This window comes from Anastrepha ludens, chromosome 4 (assembly GCF_028408465.1).
Source record: "Anastrepha ludens isolate Willacy chromosome 4, idAnaLude1.1, whole genome shotgun sequence".
In the NCBI taxonomy this organism is placed as follows: Eukaryota; Metazoa; Arthropoda; class Insecta; order Diptera; family Tephritidae; genus Anastrepha; species Anastrepha ludens.
The window spans coordinates 4,724,723-4,741,585 of record NC_071500.1 but is presented as its reverse complement, the minus strand read 5'-3'; the positions used below and the strand labels follow the sequence as shown (position 1 = coordinate 4,741,585).

The following is a 16,863-nucleotide window of genomic DNA, read 5'->3' as shown; positions in this document are numbered from 1 at the left end:
ACTTCATTTGGCTGGAGATGTGTTTTGGTGTCGCAATTTCTATGAAGAGCTCACGATTTGTCGTAATTCAAAAAAGTAAGGCCTAGTTAGATTCGATTTCCCCGACTGTAGCTCTCTATGGAGTACAGAGGGACAGACTCAAGCCAAACGGTCCCACGTAATGCCACATAGGCGGGCATTTGTCATTTTGTCCCTTTGTTTTCCCCAAATGCTTTTGTTTCATGAAACGTTGGAGATTTCAAATGTTCATTAACTCCAAATCTGCTAGGAATTCAATGAAATATTTACTAAGATGGCAATGTCGCGTTTTTGCCGGAATTGTTTTTGCAGGAGTGTTCAACGCTCCCTCTTTTTGCCCCTGTGCTTGAAGTAATTTGAGTGAAAGACCCTTCGTTTGTAATGTGTGTCCAACCTTTAGGTACAGCGCACACAAAATATCAAAAGTTTATAAAATTGGCTGGTCTCTAACACCATCACACAGAGGCTACAATGCTCCATCAACAAATGCCTCCGCATCATCTGCAGAATATTCTGGCCAAACACCATCAGTAAAGGCGCACTGTGGATATTAACGAACGAGGAACCCATTCTTACGAGAAAATCACCAGATAGTGTCACGAGGTTGGGGCTTGATTGGAACCCGCAAGGGAGCATAGGTCGCGGTCGACCAAAAAACACTTGGGGAAGGTCGATGCTGCGCGAGCTAGCAGATGCCGACATCTCATGAGACGGTGCAAGCACAACAGCACAGAACTGTGTACGATGGAAGAGTCTTGTCGAGGCGCTATGATCCCGAGAGGAGTGAACAAGGAAAAGAAAACCATTTCTAATTAAATTTATTTTTGTTTATTACACAAGATGGCGCAAAATTAATCACCCTACTGGTAGATTTATAATTTTAGAAAATGGCGACGTATGTCAATCATTTTTGACACTTCTGAACTTGACAGCTGCAGCGTCCAAGCAGACAAGCAATGGGGCACATAAAGTTCGAAATAAAGATTTCTATTACTCAAAATAGACGGCCGCCGTAGCCGAATGGGTTGGTGCGTGACTACCATTCGCAATTCACAGAGCGAACGTCGGTTCGAATATCGGTGAAACACCAAAATTAAGAAAAACATTTTTCTAATAGCGGTCGCCCCTCGGCAGGCAATGGCAAACCTCCGAGTGTATTTCTGCCATAAAGAAGCTCCTCATAAAAATATCTGCCGTTCGGAGGCTTAAAACTGTAGGTACCTCCATTTGTGGAACAACATCAAATAGGAGGAGGAGCTCGGCCAAACACCTAACAGAAGTGTACGCGCCAATTATATATATATATATGTAAAAATGAAACAATGAGTAATTGTCAAATTTGTATTTTGGTAAAAAATGAAGAATAAAACTTATGGTTTACAGCATTTGTATTTTGGTAAAAAATGAAGAATAAAACTTATAGTTTACAGCATTTGTATTGTCAAAACTGAACGTCGTTGCTTTACGGCGGCTTCACGATAACTGCTCGCTTGTTGACTGCTGACTTCTGTTCCTCGCAGGGTTGCCATTTGTCACATATATATTACTCAAAATATTTTTTTTTTTTTGTTTTCAAAACAAAAGTGGATGATTAATTTTGCGCCATCTCGTATATTCGTTGCATACATCTAAGTAAATGTTATTCGGTGCTGTAAGCTACAGTTAGAGGAAAGTGATGGAAAGAATAATGAGATGGAGCCTATCGTGATACCGTTACTTTGCTCTTAGCGAATTTGACAATGAGTTGCGTGGTTTTAGCATCAGTATGGCCAGATTATCATTTTCGTAATTTGATTTCGATTTTTTTTGTTATTTAGTCTCGGAGTTTTAGTTCCTCCTTCATGAACTTCTTTTTCATTTTTCTAGCCTCTTCTAATTAAAAGTAAAGTTTATAATTTTCTAAAATATAATTTTTTTAAGAATTAGTTCAATAATTCACTCAGTTTTATTTAGCTTTACGTTTTTTTAACATCTGGTCGCATTGCCCGCGATTGCAGTTGTTGTTGGTGTACTTCTGCTTTCAGCAGTCAAATTTCTCTCTCGCTACTTCAGTGTTGCCCAGCTTTGGATATAAAAACGCACTAAAATGCCTATTTAAAGAAAATACAATAAAATACCAATATTTTATTGAATTACTTAAAAAGCTTTGTATGCGTGACAAATTGTCTTTAAAATGTGCGTTTTTTTTTAAATAAATGTGTTATGGTGCACAATTTAATTTATGAGTTTTTTTGTTAAAAGAAACTCTATTGTTAAGGCAACGACTTATTTGCTATATTTCAGGTTATGTAACAAAATATTATTTTTGTCGTTATGGTTTTTTCAGTATTTCCTGGTATTTTTTTGCTTATTTTTACCATGAATACACTTCTTGATGCCCTATGTCCCACTAAGGATTGAGGACCGGACGAAACGATTACACCTCTATAGGTTTAATCCACATTCAGTAAATTCAAACGCTTTTTAAATGTGTAAAAAGGTTTTCAATGTTAAGAAGAGTTGAGAGAAGAAGATTTAACATTTTTGCATAACCTTTAAAGGAACCAAAAATTATATTTGCACTTTAAAAATATCAAATTTTATAAGAATCAACAAAAATGCATTAACACTAAAATCTTCTCAGAGTGACCTTTTTTAACATTATTTTGTTAAAAATACAAATTAAACACAAAAAGAAGCAAACACCAAACTTAAAAATTTTGGCATTTTTGGTATAAAAAAGCACTAAATTTATTGTGAAGAGCAAATGGTTGGCAACACTGCACAACTCGGAAAAACGTGACGTCACGCACTCTCTGATGGGCGCAATCTTGTTTCTATCATTCTTGAAAGAGAGATAGGACTCTCTGCTGAATTTTGAGAGGTTAGTTTCCTTTCACAATTTCTTCGATGCAAGCACAAATTTATATTCTAGCGAAAAATGAAGTTTTTGTATTATTTAAGCTGTGGCGTAAAGTCTCTGTATGTTGAATGAAAATTATTACAAAAAAAAAATGGGTTCTGTATCAAATAAAGTGTGAGTGACTGTAAGTGCTTTGACACACTCACTTACGCACCGTACATTTCTTCCAATATTTCCATGCCAAATTTTTAAGAAATTAAGTGCATTTATTCACATTTTCTACATGCTTTTGTGTGTGTGCGTATTCACAACTAAAGTAGGCCTTATTGCACGTCGCAAGCGAACATTAAAGGTTATAAGCCGACTGTTAGCTTTGTCAATAATACCAATGATTCTGAATACATGTGTGCATGTGTATGTGCATACTTTTGACAATCTTTCCGTTTTGCGCAAGCAAAACTTATTTTTGTTTCGTTAAATTTAATCAAAGAACATAAAAGCCAAAAGTACATTCAACTTTTCATGATTCTCTTGTTTTAAATTTTAATAACCACTTACATCCAGACATACATACATACATATGCACGTAGGTATGTATCTAAATTTGAATTTGTGTGTCCAATGCGATAAAGTATGCGTTGACATGTGCGATTGTACAACAATAAAATAGAAAAAGTTAAGTGTCAAACTTGATTGCTAAAAATTTCGCGGTACACAATTCAAGGAAATCACGGCACGTATATTTCACTTCACTTTAATTTGCTGCGTAATTGAATCACTTACTCAACAGCAAAGAGCAGCATCAGCGTAGAAACCCCATCAGCTTGGGAGTGAGTCATTTGCATGTACATAAAAATATACCACAATTAACAGTACATCAGCGGACTGCAAGTGAGGCACTCTGACCTTTGACGATTGTTGGATGGCCCATTTCTTCTAAATTTGTACGCAGTGGCTTGCTTTTGTTGTGCTCGCATAACAAATCGTCGAAATTCTGCTCAGGTCATTAAATTTATTTCAGTTGTATTTTCCTCTTTGAATTTAAATATTTATATTCTTAATTGTACTGTCATATTTCAAAAGATTTATCTGTTATTTTAAGTTTGGTATCGCCTGGGCACCTTTCCAAAATTTGTGTTGTTGTAAAATATATGCCATATAAAAAATACAATGAATTTTATTGACCACCTGTTTTACTGTGATGAGCCAGGAGATTATTTATCGTCATGCTAAATGTATTGTACATGCACACATACATATGCATATGCGTGTATGTGTATATGCACTACAAGTGACGTGCTCTTTTGTGGTGAATTCGGGGCTATTAGAGGGACATAACAATGTTGTATGATTTTTTTCTTACAATACATACTATAAACATCTCAACTAAGTTTCACAGTTTTATCATGGCAAAGTTCGCGAGCGATCGAAATTTGGATTTAAAAAATATGTCCACCAAATTCTGAGTGTTTGGACGCAAACTTTAATACACTTTTAACCACAGATATTTGCTAACTTGACAATCTTCATATTAGAATAGATTAGATTAGTTGGGGGTTGAACAAGTTCAAGCACTCAGTCAGGAGATTATTCTACCGGATAGATTTCAATAGATAGAATGAAGAGATAGAAAAGATAGAATGTGCGTGGTAAGACGGAAAAGTTAGTTTGAGGTCATTCTTCCACAAAACTCTTGGATTCATTGATGAATTTTAAGATATCCGGAAGAGGAAGAGTATGAACTTTGTCCATACTCAGTATATCACAACCCAATATCCTAAGTCTAATTCTGGAAAACGTCGGACAGCTACAGAGAAATGCTCTGCAGTGTCCTCATTCTACAGACAGGATAGGCATATCCGGCTGTCGACGACCTCCATGGCAGCCATATGCTGGCGTTGTGCCCTGTGATTATATTGTACCTAGAAGTACTCTCAGGTCCTTTCAGCTGAGTTTTAGGAGTAAGGTCGCCCTTTTCCTGTTTAGTTCTTTCACAAAGCACTCGGCTATTCTCACGAATTCAAAGCAGAGCAACGACCTCTGTCGGTAGTCCTCATGAAGTCGTCAATCTATAGTTGAATCGATGCAAAATTTACACCTAGGAAGGGTTCAGAGCATAGTGGCATACTTACACAGCCTGCATTAGCCAGTTTATCAGCTAACTCGTTCCCTGTAATACCACAATGTCCAGGCACCCAAGTAAAACTAACTTTGTTGAGTTTTGCAACACTCTTCAGTTTTGTCTTACTTTCACCGACTAACTTCGAAGAGTAGCGTGGGTTAACAAGGGCTTTCAGTGCATTCAAGATGGCATAGACTTCTGTAAAGAATACCCTGGCAATCTGCCCAGTGCCGTAGGATTACTTAGTGTCTTCATCTAAGTACCATCCAGATCCGCTACCATCACTGGTTTTGGATCCGCCAGTGTAGAAGGTGTGCTGATATCCCGTTAATAGGTTCTCTGGACTTACATATGTAAACAATATATACAGTTGCGAACACGAAAATAGCAGCACCAAAATTTTTTTAGATTTTTACAAAATAATTTTTAATCTATGTTGTGTTTATCATTATTTTGAAATACTAGGGAAAAAAATCCATTATTTTTATAATTTTTTTCCGCAAATGGCTTAAAATTGTTTTATGGTCGATCTTTGGCGCCTGAGCAATGCTACGACTACTAACACGCCGGTAAACTTTCATTATTTCTGTGATTTTTACGACCTTTTCGACATTACCAACATTTTCTTTAACATCAAAAGAGCCTAAACGAAGTCGACAAAACCAAAATTGCACGTAATTAGCTGTTACAGAATCGATACCATAAACATCATATACAATTTCAACTGCTCACAGGGCTGCTTCGGAATCTCCAGCCACGCATTTTTAACAATTTACCAAAGTTGTTGATTGAAACTCAGTTTGGCTTTGTGTATAGCTGGCACAGATTTTCCATTCCTTAACCTCAGTTTTATTTGCCCAAAGCCAATGCTTAGCCTTCCGACTCATGTGTTTAGGATCATTATCCTGTTGGTAGACCCATTTTATGTGGCCATAACATGAGAAACATCCCCATACCATTATTTTTGAGCCCCCATGTTCAATGGGTTTTAGAGTGTATTACGGCTTATTTTTGGTGTCAAGCAGATTTCCATAAAACCAATTTTACACTCGTCAGTCCATAAAACTCCAAAAGTGTTGGTATCAGGAGTGGCTTTTTTCATGGGCTGGGAGCTGCTAATCCAGTTTCCCGTAGTATGAAGAGCGTGCATGTCCGAATGGTAGTCACGCACCAACCCATTGGAAAATATATGAAACTCATATACCATAATATTTTTGTTGTTCATATTTTAAAAGGGTCCGAATCTTCCGCGTAGAAGTTTAGTCGAATTGAATCCATTAAAAATGTCTATGACGAAATATTTTTGCACATCCGAAAAGATGTTTTGTAAAGCTGGTCTAATAAGAACTGATTATTAAGATTAAGATTTTTACTTAAATTTTGTGTTTTGAACGGGATTTCGTGCGCCGAATCACCGAAAATGTTGCAGAAAGCATATGGCGAGTGTGCTTTATCAAAAACACGGGTCTACGAGTGGTATAAGAATTTTGCACAGGGCCGAGAAGTCATTGAAGATTTGCCCCGATCTGGTCGCCCATCAACGTCTTCAATGAATAAAAACGTCAGCAAAGTCAAGGAAATTGTGCTGGAAAACCATTATTTAGGTTTGAGGAGGTAGCTCGTGACCTCAGCGTGCCTCACGAATCATTCGCAACATTTCACACCATCAATTGGGCATGAGACGCGTAGCTGCTTGACTCGTTGTAGGAGAGTTGAATTTCTTTCAAAAAATTCATCAGAAGAACGTGGCTGAAGAAACGCTTGAGCAAGTCAATTCGGACCCAGCGCATCATAACAGGTTATGAGATGTCGGTATATGAGTTTGATATGCAAACCAATCAACCAGTCAACACAACCACATGAGCCGAACCCCAAAAAACCACGTCAAAGTCGGTCAAAAGTGAAAGTCATGCTACTCGTTTTCTTTGGTTATCATCGGGTTGTGCACTCTGAATTCGTTCCAAATGGTTCCACAGCGAATAAAGAATATTATTTGGAAGTTACGCCTCATTTGAGAGAGAATATGCGTTGGAAAGTGCTCAGTTTGTGGAAAGAAAACTCATGGATATTGCACCATGATAACGCACCGTCTTACAAGGCTCATATTGTGAACATTTTGTTTACCAAAAATTCGACAAATATCATCGAACAACTGCCCTATTTACCGGACTTAGCCCGCTGTGACTTTTTCCATTTCCCAAAACTTAAATTGCTATTCCGCGGGCGTCGCTTTGAGTCGATAGAGGCCATTAAGGAGAGTTCGCTGAAGGGGCTGAAGAAGATCCCTTCAAACGCGTTTAAAAGGTGCTTCGATGATCGACTAATCGTTGGCATATGTGCCTGTGAGCCTATTTTGAAAGCGACAAAATGATGATTAAACAATTACACTGTGGAACAAATTCAGGTTAGCAAAAATTAGGTCCATTCTGAGAGTGGCGGGTGAAAATATAGGCGAAATTAGAAGACCCGTATCGCGCCGTTTTTTTATGTTAGTTCGAATTTTTTTTTAATCGGCCTTCGAAGTTTGCAGTCAAATGCCGATTTTCAGTATATTGTTTCATAAGTACCACAAAAATTGTCGAAATCAATTTTTTCAAAAATTGTAATTATTGCACAGGTCTCTAGCAATAATTTGGCTTTTACAGATTGAAAAAATATCAATTAGTCGACGAGTTATAGCCAAAAAACCATATAAACAATTTTGCTCCGATTTCGAACTTCGAAGGCCGATTAAAAAAAATTCGAACTAACATAAAAAAACGGCGCGATACGGGTCTTCTAATTTCGCCTCTATTTTCACCCGCCACTCTCAGAATGGACCTAATTTTTGCTAACCTGAATTTGTTCCACAGTGTTATTTTGCGTTTTATTGAGCAATTCCCGGTACTTTTTTGACAAAATGTAGGCATAGAGAGTAATGAAAAAATGCACACGGACATCATATAGTACATATATTTCTTTTCATTTATTGGGTTTTCATATACCGACTAAGTGTTCCTTAATTCTCTTGATGTGTTATCAACGGTGTAAGAAAAACTGACGGCCAATATATTATATACAGGATGGTCCAAATAAAAATTATAATGTTATCTCCTATGTTTATTCTATGGTTTTGTGGTTTAAAGTCTACATTTTTTTAAACAAAGCATATATTATAATTTTTTGAATGTTTGCGATAATTCTCATCCATCTGTAAGCATTTTATATAACATCGATCTGAAAATTTTACTTTTCTCATGAGAATTCAATGGCAATTTTTAAAGCGTTGGCGATAAATATTAATAAAAATAATAGGTGCCTAATTTTTTTACCCATAGAACATTTTAGGGGGTAGCACCTAGAAAAAAAATTGTTTGGTCATCCTAATGTACATTTGTACATGCATGTATGTAAAATGGCCCTAAACCCAGACCTTAAAATTTGGAGTTTCAATTAATTTTATGTCCAAAGTACATAATTCCCTATTTTCCTTTATACGATGCAATTAATTCCTTAATATTTATTAAGTCCACAAAATTGTATAAAATGTAAAACTATATTTATAAAAAATTATATTATAAAAATTATTTTATTGACCGTTATTCAATACAGTACCAGATAAAGTCTTTGACCGTTTTTGTTATTCAAAAAATATATTTAACATTTTTTTCACTCACCAGTTTCTGTTCATACTGCGCCGTCGGTAGGGTGGCACTTGCACCTCCATAATTATCCCATTCATCCCTTTCAATCAAATTCCCAACGATCAAGGCAGACATACAAAATAAAAAAGAAAACGAAAAGAAATTAATAAACATTAAAACTATGATACAAAAAATATTCAACAAAACAATTACATATTACAAATAATAAAATCAAATAATTCAATAAGCTTTCTCGGCATGTACTCATAGGCGACGGCACACATTTCATATTGACTTTTCACCACACACCTTATCAGCCACTAACGCTCACACACCAGTACTCACCTCTCCATGCGTTGGATTACCGGCATTTGTGCTGTGCTATCGTGTATGCGCACTTGATCGGGTGTGATCTCCTCTACGAAGAGGTTGCGATTCGCCGGCACTGTAGAAAAGCTGTTGCCGGTGCTGCCGTCTAAGAAGAGCGGGCTTAATGGGCGACAAGAACCGCCCAAAAGCTCGTCGATGTTCTGATGGCGTGAAATGAAGAGCTTCTCACCAAGCGTTTGTCTGACGTTGCCAGCATTGTTGTTATTATTACCATATGGTGTGTAATAATCATTTGTTTGTTGCGCATGTTGCTGTTGTTGTTGTGGCTGCTGATAGTAAGGTGGTTGTGGTGTTAATGGCTGTGCTGTGGGCAGCGGTTGAGTATATTGTGGTTGATAGTAGTGATTCACTTGAACTTTCGACATTGGAATGTTATCGTAGGGGGATTTGCATTGATTTAGGTTGCGCACTGGCGGGTGCGGTGGCTGTGGTGGCGATTCTTGCTCAAGGGCGACGGGGCTGGCGCATTGTCCCAATGGTGGTGGCCGTTCTGAATATTCGAAATTGAACGAATTACTTAGCTCGGTGCCAAAATTTTGTTGTTGCGCGCCAGCTACGTGACCGTTGATATGCTGCACTTCTGTGTCGGTGCGATCTACTCCTCTTTCTGCGGCTGACGCCACTTCATTCCACTCTTCACTTCTCAAATGATTAGCAGCTCCATTTTGTATTTTCTCTTCCCCTTCGTTGTCTTGAAGCCACCAATCTTTCTCACCTGAATCACTACGCAGCGCCCGAACGCGCGATGTTTTGACTGGTTCATTCTCTTCATTGTCATTTTGCCACCAAATTTTTTCATTAGAGTTTGCACGCGCGAGATCCGGATTTGTCTTTTGCCTTTGTGGGGATTGGTCCTTCACTTCCTCTTCGTCATTTTGTTGCCACCAAGCACGCTCGCCCGACTCAACACGTTGTACGGTGAATTGCTTTTTCAGTGGCCCAGACATCCACCAGCGTTTCTCATCGCTCACATCTTTGCTGCTGCTCGACGAATGCTCAACATTATTGTTTTTTCTCGTTGGTAATTTTATAGTTGCTTCGACAACCGCTTCTTCATCACAGTCCTTTTGTGCCTTATCTGGCTCACTCAACCACCATGGCTTTTCGCCCGATTCTACACGACAAATCTTCAATTGAATGGTGCCATTTTGCTTCCCCGAACTATTCGATTTCTCTAAACGCCCGTTACTATTATCATCACCCTTACTATTTTCATTTGAGGCACCCCACCAGGGCTTTTCTGGGGTGCAGTGACTCCTTGCAATTTTCTTTCCTTCCCCATTTGCTTTATAATAGGCCATGCAGTTCGTTTCATTTTGATTATTTTCATTTTGCGCATTCGCTGTTTCTCTTTGCTCATTTTCATCCCCATCATTATTGTCACTCGTCCACCAGCTGTACTTTGCCTGCGATGCGTTGCGCTGATTACTCAGGCTATGCGTACTCGTATTGTTTGTCAGCGATTGTGTGGGATTTGTAGTGGCCTCGCTTTGGTCTTCCTCTTCCTGATTAAGAGTTCGCAAATCATCATCTGCCAAAGTGTCATCCTCGTCGTTGCGTAACCACCAGCCAGTTTCGCCGGAGTCGATGTGTCTCAGTTTGAAACGCATATCGTCTTTTTGATGATAACCCAAAGCAGAAGCCGTATTAATCTGTCGGCTCGTATCTTGCCACCAGCTGGATTCCTCCTGTTCTTCTGCAGATGTAGTAGCCGTTGTTGTGTAAGAATCGTTTCCTTGTTCACTGGTTAGCGCCGTTTCTGTAACCGTTGTTTCGTTGGGGAAATTTGTACTACTTGATTTTGTTTCCGAAGATCTACTATGATCTTGCGATTCGTTACTATATTTCGTTATACTACGGGAACTCCTCGCAGTTGTATTCTCTGTACTGTCGAGGCTCGAATTGTAACAGTTTCGTTTCGATATCGTAGTGGCTGATTCTGCTTCAGCTGCTGCTACACTGGCAGGATCAGTCGAGGTCGTTGTCGTTGTGGTCGCGTTAGTTATTCGCGACGTATTCGAATTGGTTGCTGCCGTAAGACTGCTGCCAATTAGCTGACCCGTCTCTGAATCGCCCCCCGAATTCTCAGAGCTTTCGATGAAAATTGGTTCGCTATTTGCATCGCTTTGACGAGCAACAAAAAAATTCGATACGGACGACAACTTTTGCAAACGATTAGAGGTTTTCTCTTGCAAAGAGGTGAGTGGCGATCTTGAATTTGTGCGCGATGATTCAGCGGCCTCTGCTGCTGCCTCTAACTGGGTGGCGCGCGGCTCTTTAGCGTTCAGTAGTGGTGGTGGTTGTGCTGCCTTGCTATTTTCATCTGCCGCTCGCTGCGACGTCAAATCATTAGAATCACCTGTGCCAGTTGTCGCAGACTTTGTCACACTCGAATTGTTGGCTGCATGATTTTTGTTGTGGGTGTTGAGATTCTTCTTCTTACCATGCTTTTTGTTTATCTTCTTTTGCTCCCCTGAGCTCTCCGCGCCGCTCGATGATGATACGCCAGCTGAGGTGGACGATGAAGTCGAAGACGATGAAGGTGAGCATAATTTGTGTGAATTATTTTTCAAATTATTGCAACTATTGTGACGACTCAATGATGACGCTGACGATGAGGATTTTTTGGCATGGCATCGTGGTCGTGCTTTATTTTCACCTGTCGCACCTCGCCTACTTGACGTAGTAGACACATTGCTAGCCTCTGAGCCAGCACTCGGCGAGCGTTCCTTACTTTGTGCGGAACCATTCACCACGTCATTTTGGGCATGCTGCACAGCATCCGAGTCCGTGCCACTGCTGGGTGTGCGAGACTTACGCGGACGGTCTGTTGGACCGACATTTAAGGCGGATTTGCGGAAGTCTTTGTTTGGCAATTTTGTTGGTGCATGTCCACTGCTGGAGCTGCTTTTAGTGGGCGACTCAGCCTTTGGGGCAGTGGGTGGTTTGTTGGCATTTGTGTTGGCAGTGAGGTTTTCAACAGAAGATTGCCTTGAGCTAAGGCGCACAGCTTTTGGAGGTGACAGCTTAGACTTGGCGTTACCAGCTGCACGTGGAGTTTTGCCACCACTAGCAGTAACCTCTTTCTTCGGCTCCGCGCTGGAAGAAGTGGAAACACTTGATGCAGTAGATTTTGAAACAGATGACAGCGGACTAGAACTATATCGTAAATTCGTAGATGAATAACGATTATCCGAATGCGGACTATAGGAAGGTACGCGACTGCTCAGACCGAAGCGCGAGTATCTTGTCGAATCATCCAAGCGATCAGATTGAATTTCTTTCTCCAAAGTTGCACGCTTGCTTGTGGAGCGAAGTATAGTCTTTTCAATTGTTTTTGCGATATCCATGCGTCGTGTTCTTTGCACTGTAGTCGCACTGCCAGGCGGCGTTGGGGACGTAGCTCGGGTTACCACCGACACTGATATAAATGTTTCTTGCTCTTCCTCCTCCGAGCTACTTTCACTCTCACTATTTTCTTCTAACTTCTTCTGCTCTGCTGGCACCTCTTCTTCGAGTTCCTTCTCGTTGGACTTACGTGCGGTCTCTCGCGCACGACTAGCAGACCGTGCGTGAAAATCACTAGCCGTTAAATACGAAATAGATTTGTCTGGCAGTATTGAAGGACCGACAGTGGACGCACGTCCAATAGCTGTGCCGCTGCCATAGCGCGCATTATAGCTAGTGGTGCTGGCGGGTTTCGGAGTAGACATGCGATAGGAATTTAGCCCGCCATAGCCTATTTTGCAACTACTATCGATCACCGGACTTGGATCACGCGATTTGCCACGAAGGGCACGGGAAACTGGACTTGGTTCCCGACTACGCATGCGATTCGTAATTTCGAGCGCAGCCGGACTTGGTTCGCGTGACGAGCCATACTTACTGATACTACCGGTGGCAGTTGTTGTGTAACGTTTAAGCTGACTCGATTTCGAGCCGTTTATGTCGGTGGAAGAGTCCACTACGTGGGTCGTACGACTTGGCACATTCGACGTGTAGCGACTAGTGTACGAAGGTGTTTGTAGGCTTGAAGGCGGATCGCGTTTAATGCGATAAGTGCCACTGGAGAAGGACGGACGATATGTGCTGGGCGAAGCCAAGGAGGAATAGCGACTGCTGCCAATGTCATCGCGGGAAGTGTACTAAAAGAGAAATTGTACAAAAATATCAGTTAATCTGAATGCAAAATAGCAGGAAATTGTCATTGTTTTTCTTACCGCACTAGAGCCGCTCGGTTTGTACGAAGAGCCCAAACTGCTTTTCCATGGCGTCTGCAAAGGAAGGTAAAACAGTATTTAGTAATTATTTATTTTTGTGGCATCGAGAGATTAACACAGGCCCATATTAATCGAAGAAAAATTGAAATTTGAAAAGGTCGAGCCGAGGAGTACCAGGAGATTTGGTGGCTCCTGAAACACAACAATTGTATTTAAAGCTCTGGAAAGGGGGTTGATAGTCAAGGAGGGAAGGAGAAAAGTAACAGAGAAAGAGATAGGAAAGAATAGAGACAGAGATAGAGATAGTTAGTCCTGTGAGAATTTTCCAGATTCTTTGGCCAATCTGTAGATATCCTCCAGTTTTAGAGAACGAATAGTACTCGTTCTCATGACATCGGAACCCAAAACTCGTAGCCGTGCTCTAGCAAAGGCAGGATACTCACAGAGAAAGTGCTCAGTGCTATCCGCCTCCTCCAAGCATGACAGGCACACCGGGTCCTCAATGATTCCAATGGTGGTCATATGCTGACCCCATGGGTTGTGTCCTGTAATGATACCGACCATCAACCGAACGGCTTTCCTTCTAAGTTTTAGTGGAAAGTTTGACAGTTTTCTGTTCGGACTTGTCACAAAACACTTTGCAGTTCTGCAGCGTTTTAGACCGGACCATCGTTCTTTATGCAGATTGCCTACATAATCGCTGATCTAATTCATGATTCCTGCGGAACTCATTCCTATTATTGGCTCTGGCCCCTGTGGGGGCAACGCTGATCCACGATTGGCCAATTCGTCGGCGATTTCGTTTCCTTGAACACCGGAGTGTCCTGGAACCCATATAAGTACAAACCTGTTTTGTCTTGCGACAGAATTGAGCTTCTTCTTACATTTTTGAACAATCTTTGAGGTTTGCTTCGCGCTCTCTACTGCCTTCAGGGTAGCCTGAATGTCACTGAAAACTCCAACCTGTTTCCCGCTCCATCTTCTCTCGATTATCCCTTCGGATACTTGCAGTATGGCAAAAACTTCTATTTGAAAAACAGTTGCCATTTCCCCCATAGCATAGTGATACATATTAAGACCCTCTTTCATTCTTGGACCCATCGGTAAAGAAAATATCCGTCCCTGCATGCATTCTGGATTGCTCCATTGCTCACGCAATGGAAATCTGACATCAAATTTCCTTCCAAATGAAACTGGGGGTATCAGGTCGTCTTTAGGTGCCAAAAACAATGGATATTGCTCATATAGCAACTTAAAGATTTCTCTGTGTCCCGAAGTTCCGTCTTCGTGCCAGAAACCACATTTATGGAGTCTACACATTGCTTTTATTGCTTCCTATTGTATCTTAAGATCCAGGCGGAGCAAATCAAGCATAGCATTTAGGGCATCACCAGAGGTTGTACTCATGGCACCCGTGATGCATAAACATACACTTCTTTCTAGCCTGTATAGTTCCTGGATTGTGGAATTAACCCTCGAGAACACGTGCCTCGTAAGATAGCACGGATTCTCGCGCATCAGCATTTTGCTCACTTCATGTAAGAATGTAACTTTTTAATGGATTACGATTTTTAAACATTTCATTTTTAACATAGTTATAATACCAAGTCATTTTTTTGCAATTATGTGTTTATTTAAGAAATTCACACTGTAAAATTATATAAATTCATTCAATCAAGACATAACCAAAAATTTTACATTCATACTTTAGTATATTAACAAAAAAAACTCTTTGTAACAAAATAAATAAATAAAAGACAAAAATCAGTCTTCGGTAAGATTGACATTTACGTTGCTTTCGAAGCAAGATGGGCACATATACTTAACGTGTTCCGTGCAAAGTAATTTTCCACATAAAGTGCAGCCTTTTTTCGAACGTCTCTTTTTACTGCTGGGGCAAAGCTCGCAAAAGCCAGGTTGTAGGTGTTGGCTTTCAGGTTCTTTTGCTGGTACAATGCGATCCATAGTATTTCTTAAATCACGAGGTAAAGTTTTTATGGCATGCCGATTAGAAATATGTGGCTTTATTAGCTCCAGTACAATTTCCTTTAGAAACGTCCTCCTCTGGGTTAAATTGCCTGTATTTGATTTGTAAATAATTTGTGCGTTTATGCCAGTAATGTCAATAAGCGTGAAAAAGAGGCGCATTGGCCACCTGCAGGTTATCCTGGAAACTGAATATGTGCCTTTCATTTGATCAACAGTGTCTACACCCCCTTTCGTCTGGTTGTAAAAGGTTATTACTTCGAGTTTGTTCTCAGATGTTTCATCATTAGCTTGGCCATCGGCATGAAGTGATGATAGCATAAGTACAACTTTTTTCGTTTTTTTCACTGGGACGTAAGAGACAAGAACCTTATTTTCGGCAAATGCAGTCATTGTATGTGGTTGCGGCCTTCCTTTTGCTGAAATAAATTGAGGTGGAATTTCCTTTTTATTTTTTCTTATTGTACCCACAATGGTCGTTTCTATATTGTTTGTATAGTTCATCTGCTAAAGGTATTGAAGTAAAATAATTATCTATGGTAATGCTTCTGCCGCTATTCAAAATTGGGGCAGCAACCCTTTTCACAACCCGAGGTTTTCAACAAAAAAGATAAATCAAAAATTACTTACATTGTTTCTCGCGCAATGAGCAAAATGCCGCTCTCAAAAATCAACCGTCTGCCTACACGTCCGATCGTGCACTAATCGAAAGAAATGCTCGTCAAAGTACGAAGCACAACTACTAGCGAAGGTACTCACCACAATTAGTGCCAGAATTACATAGAATATAAAAATTTCGCGAAATGAAAAATTGCTTGAGCAAAATGCTCATAGCGCGTGTTCTCGAGGGTTAACCATGCTCCATCGCCACCATACCACAGAAGCGTAAGTGATGATTGGTCTGATACGTGCTGTGTATATCCATAGGACCACAGCAGGTTTCAGGCCCCAGGTTTTACCAAAGGCTCTACGGCGTTGCTGAAAAATCCTCAATGTGCGGTTCACCTTCAGTGAAACGTGTGTCTCCCAAGTCAGCTTCTTATCCAAGATTACTCCTAGATATTTAACTTCATCGGAAAGACCAAGCGTCACACCTTTCAGTGTTGGAAGACTGAGTCCATCCAATTTCCGTTTTCTCGTAAACAAGACTATGGTTGTTTTGTCCGGATTAACGGAAAGACCTTGTGTCATGCACCAGTCATCGATTTTGTCAAGAATCCTCTGCACTTTCGTGCAAAGCCTCCTTAAGGATTTATCCAATGTTAGCGCACAGACGTCGTCCGCATATGCTTGGACGTGAAAGCCGAGTTCCTGCATCCCCTCTAATAGAGAGTCTACGACGAAGCACCACAGCAGCGGAGAAAGAACACCCCCTTGGGACATCCTTGCTTGGTCCTGACTGGGATTTGTTCGTCACCGCTCCCACCAGCGGTGCTCTCAGAGAGCATGGAATATATCCATTTTACAATGGTTTGATTATCTCCATGTCGTTCGGCAGAAGAACATATCGAGCCGAAAGTGGCATTATCAAAAGCCCCCTCAATGTCCACGAACACGCCTATTGTGTATTCGTCAGCTTTCAGCCCGGCGTCAATCTTGCTAACAAGATCGTATAAGGTGATTTTCCACTCTGGTAAGCGTGTTGGTTTCTATTAAGTGGAC

At 40.4% G+C, this 16,863-nt stretch overlaps 2 protein-coding genes across 9 annotated transcripts in view; both read right to left on the bottom strand.

Moving 5' to 3' along the window:
• The window catches only part of LOC128862087 (FH1/FH2 domain-containing protein 3), a 228,145-nt gene that overhangs the window by 143,342 nt on the left and 67,940 nt on the right, over window positions 1-16,863 (bottom strand). For all 6 annotated transcript variants that reach the window (XM_054100507.1, XM_054100505.1, XM_054100506.1 and 3 more), the window contains exons 2-4: window positions 13,216-13,269; window positions 8,951-13,140; window positions 8,639-8,705 (exon numbers count right to left, since the gene is read on the bottom strand). In XM_054100507.1, the coding sequence (XP_053956482.1) occupies window positions 8,639-8,705; window positions 8,951-13,140; window positions 13,216-13,269 (4,311 nt within the window). The remainder of the gene's footprint in view (window positions 1-8,638; window positions 8,706-8,950; window positions 13,141-13,215; window positions 13,270-16,863) is intronic.
• Window positions 14,921-15,926, bottom strand: LOC128862090 (piggyBac transposable element-derived protein 4-like). 3 transcript variants are annotated; one of them, XM_054100513.1, is made up of 2 exons: window positions 15,832-15,926; window positions 14,921-15,708 (listed from the first exon to the last, which is right to left on the bottom strand). In XM_054100513.1, the coding sequence occupies exon 2, from the start codon at window positions 15,703-15,705 to the stop codon at window positions 14,980-14,982; it is 726 nt and encodes a 241-aa protein (XP_053956488.1). In that variant the 5' UTR covers window positions 15,706-15,708; window positions 15,832-15,926; the 3' UTR covers window positions 14,921-14,979. The 3 variants fall into 3 exon arrangements, with proteins under 3 accessions (XP_053956488.1, XP_053956489.1, XP_053956490.1); XM_054100514.1 differs by having other exon boundaries at window positions 14,921-15,705; XM_054100515.1 differs by having other exon boundaries at window positions 14,921-15,620.